Source organism: Nematolebias whitei, chromosome 17, assembly GCF_014905685.2.
Source record: "Nematolebias whitei isolate Nwh7 chromosome 17, NemWhi1, whole genome shotgun sequence".
NCBI classification, from domain to species: domain Eukaryota; kingdom Metazoa; phylum Chordata; class Actinopteri; order Cyprinodontiformes; family Rivulidae; genus Nematolebias; species Nematolebias whitei.
The window spans coordinates 18,472,968-18,475,445 of NC_056514.1; the positions used below are offsets into that span (position 1 = coordinate 18,472,968).

At 45.8% G+C, this 2,478-nt stretch overlaps 1 protein-coding gene across 1 annotated transcript in view; it reads right to left on the reverse strand.

The window, feature by feature from the left end:
- The window catches only part of si:dkey-121b10.7 (heparan sulfate glucosamine 3-O-sulfotransferase 6), a 37,127-nt gene extending 35,088 nt beyond the window's left edge, over nucleotides 1–2,039 (reverse strand). Inside the window, exon 1 of the mRNA XM_037690736.1 lies at nucleotides 1,540–2,039. Coding sequence (XP_037546664.1) covers nucleotides 1,540–2,039 — 500 coding nt within the window. The remainder of the gene's footprint in view (nucleotides 1–1,539) is intronic.
- Between the last annotated feature and the right edge of the window lie 439 nt (nucleotides 2,040–2,478).

Sequence of the window (2,478 nt, forward strand, 5' to 3'; positions counted from 1 at the left end):
TTGGAGATATTAATGAAGAGAGGAGACGGGGGGGGGGGGGGGGGGGGTGATCCTATCTGTATGAGCAGGTTATTTTTGTACCTCTATAAATAAAATAAAACCCTTGTGTGCACTAATAAGAGATGATTTTTAATTGGCTTTGCTTCACTCGGTCTCATTGTGCAATTTAATAAAACAAGATATAAAAAAAAAAGTTTCACTGAATGTTTGTTGTGTGATCCTAAAAGACAAAAAGTAAAAAATAAATAAATTCCCACTTTGAAATAATGTGTCTTTTTTAAATTTAAAGCTCTCATACATGTTATTAATTGCTTAATGATTTAAGCACACGATACAGTTTTAACTAGCATTTTTTGAATAAAACAACCCAAATAGGACACGTTTGTCAAGTTTTAAAGCATCATTATTATTTTACATGTTGTGGGGCGCTCTTTGAATAAACTCCGTTTGGAGGAACAAAGTTCGTGTTTGACACTGATGGAGCAGCAGCACAGAGACTCCGGTTCATCCTGCGTACATCCGTTTCATTACGATACGGTTGAAATAACTGACAGCTGTGTAAAAGTTTACACATTTGTATTTGCACCAGCAGAAGATTGGCTGGTTAGTGAGTGACTCCTGCTTCAGTCTTCAAACATTATTTAAGTTAACAATTTAAACCTTTCACTTAAGTTTTTCAGCTGATATTCTTACAGGAAGAGCTGCGACAGAAGTGCTACAGCTCGTTGCTGCTGAGCCAAGGCAGCAAACAATCACAGAATTTAACGTAAATTAATAAACTGACGACGGCGTGGAGCCTGCGTCTCACTCGGCTGCAAGTGTTGGCGACAAACTGCGAACAGCGCTCACAACGAAACATCTGGAAATGTTCACGAGGGCTCTTGATTTCCTGGTGAGAGTCACAAGGCCTGCTGGAGCTGGAACCTCTCAAAGTAGTTGCAAAGGTGCGTCTCAAACCCATCTCAGTTTAGTTTCCGTTAGAAGTACGAGAAATTTGAGACAATGTTGGGAGAGTATGGGAACCAAATTGTGACTGATTAAAGATAATAAATTGCAATCAAATTGAGACACGATTAAAACATTTTGTGATGATGGTGATTAAAAAAAAAACTGCACAACATCCACATGAATGTTGTCACAGTTTATGCACATGCACACATAGTTCCATGATACCAAGTGAAATTTTGCACATTTTCTCACATCTTGTCTCATTTTGTGTCGAACTTGCAGCAGCGAGGCCTGAGAGGTCATGAAAGGGTTTGAACCGCTATGAAGTATTTTAGATGAGAGCTGCTGTATTAAGATGGAGGTGATGGAGGTGAGCCACACTTCCACCGGATCAGAATGAAAATCTACTTCTCCCCAAAATGATCTGCAACAGGTAAGTTGTTAATTATTGTGTTCTGATACAGAACCCACTTCAAAATGAGCTTTCTCGAGCTGATTTGCGTCAACACCATCCAAACAAACAGCAGCTGACGCACAGAAGGATACGAACTCTGCTTAAAGCCGTTCAGAGTGGGAAGGAACCAGTTGTACCTGTACCAGTCCAGTCCCTTGTCGTAGAAGCGGTCGAAGAAGTGCGGCTCTGCGCCCACGGCTCTCACGTCCGGGTGGATGCGCAGAAACTCCAGGAGCGCTCGCGTGCCGCCCTTCTTCACCCCGATGATGACGGCCTGAGGGAACTTTCTGCTACCAAAACTGTTCGCGATGGACATGTTGGAGGACGGAGCCGCGCTCCTGGACCAGTCCGACAGCTGTTTCCGGACCAGCGAGTCCGGGGACGCGCTCTGCGCGCCGGGCTGCTCGGTTTGGAGCCCATCGTGGGAGACGGTCTGGTGCACGTAGTACACAGGTGTGGGCAGGGAGTCACAGTATCCGTTGAGGCAGTAAAACAGGTAGGTGAAGAGAATGATCATGGTAAGGAAGACGGACAGCTTGGACTGCGCCTTCAGGTGTCCAAAGTTGACCGCAGCTCTCCATTTACTCCATCCCATGGATCCGGAGCGGGAGGACGCGGCGCAGGGAACATGGCACATCAGGCGACTTCATGCCACTGACTGCAGGAGTTACACAGGGAGCAGCTGGAGAAACTTTATCCAGCTGCTGCTCACCAGCAGCTGGCTCAAAGCGCGCAGCGTGACACTCCACATCGTCTCCTGTCAGATAATTTACTGTCCTTCAGCACAGCCCGGGTCCACACTGCGCTGCTCCCTCCTCAGCTGCAGTCATATCCACGCCCTGTTCATCACGCGCACGCCCCCCACCCTCCACCTCCATCCTCATTACCAGAGATAATGATCAGACCCTTCATGCTGACAAACTGGGAACAAGTGTCATCAAACAGAAAGAGAGCGTTTTCTGTGGAAGCAGACAAACCGAGTTCAAGTCCGTAAAATAGAAAGAGCCCAACAATAGCTAAAAGCTAAAACCAGCAAAATGGCAGCTTCAACTGACAAAAAGCTAAAAGTAAAAATG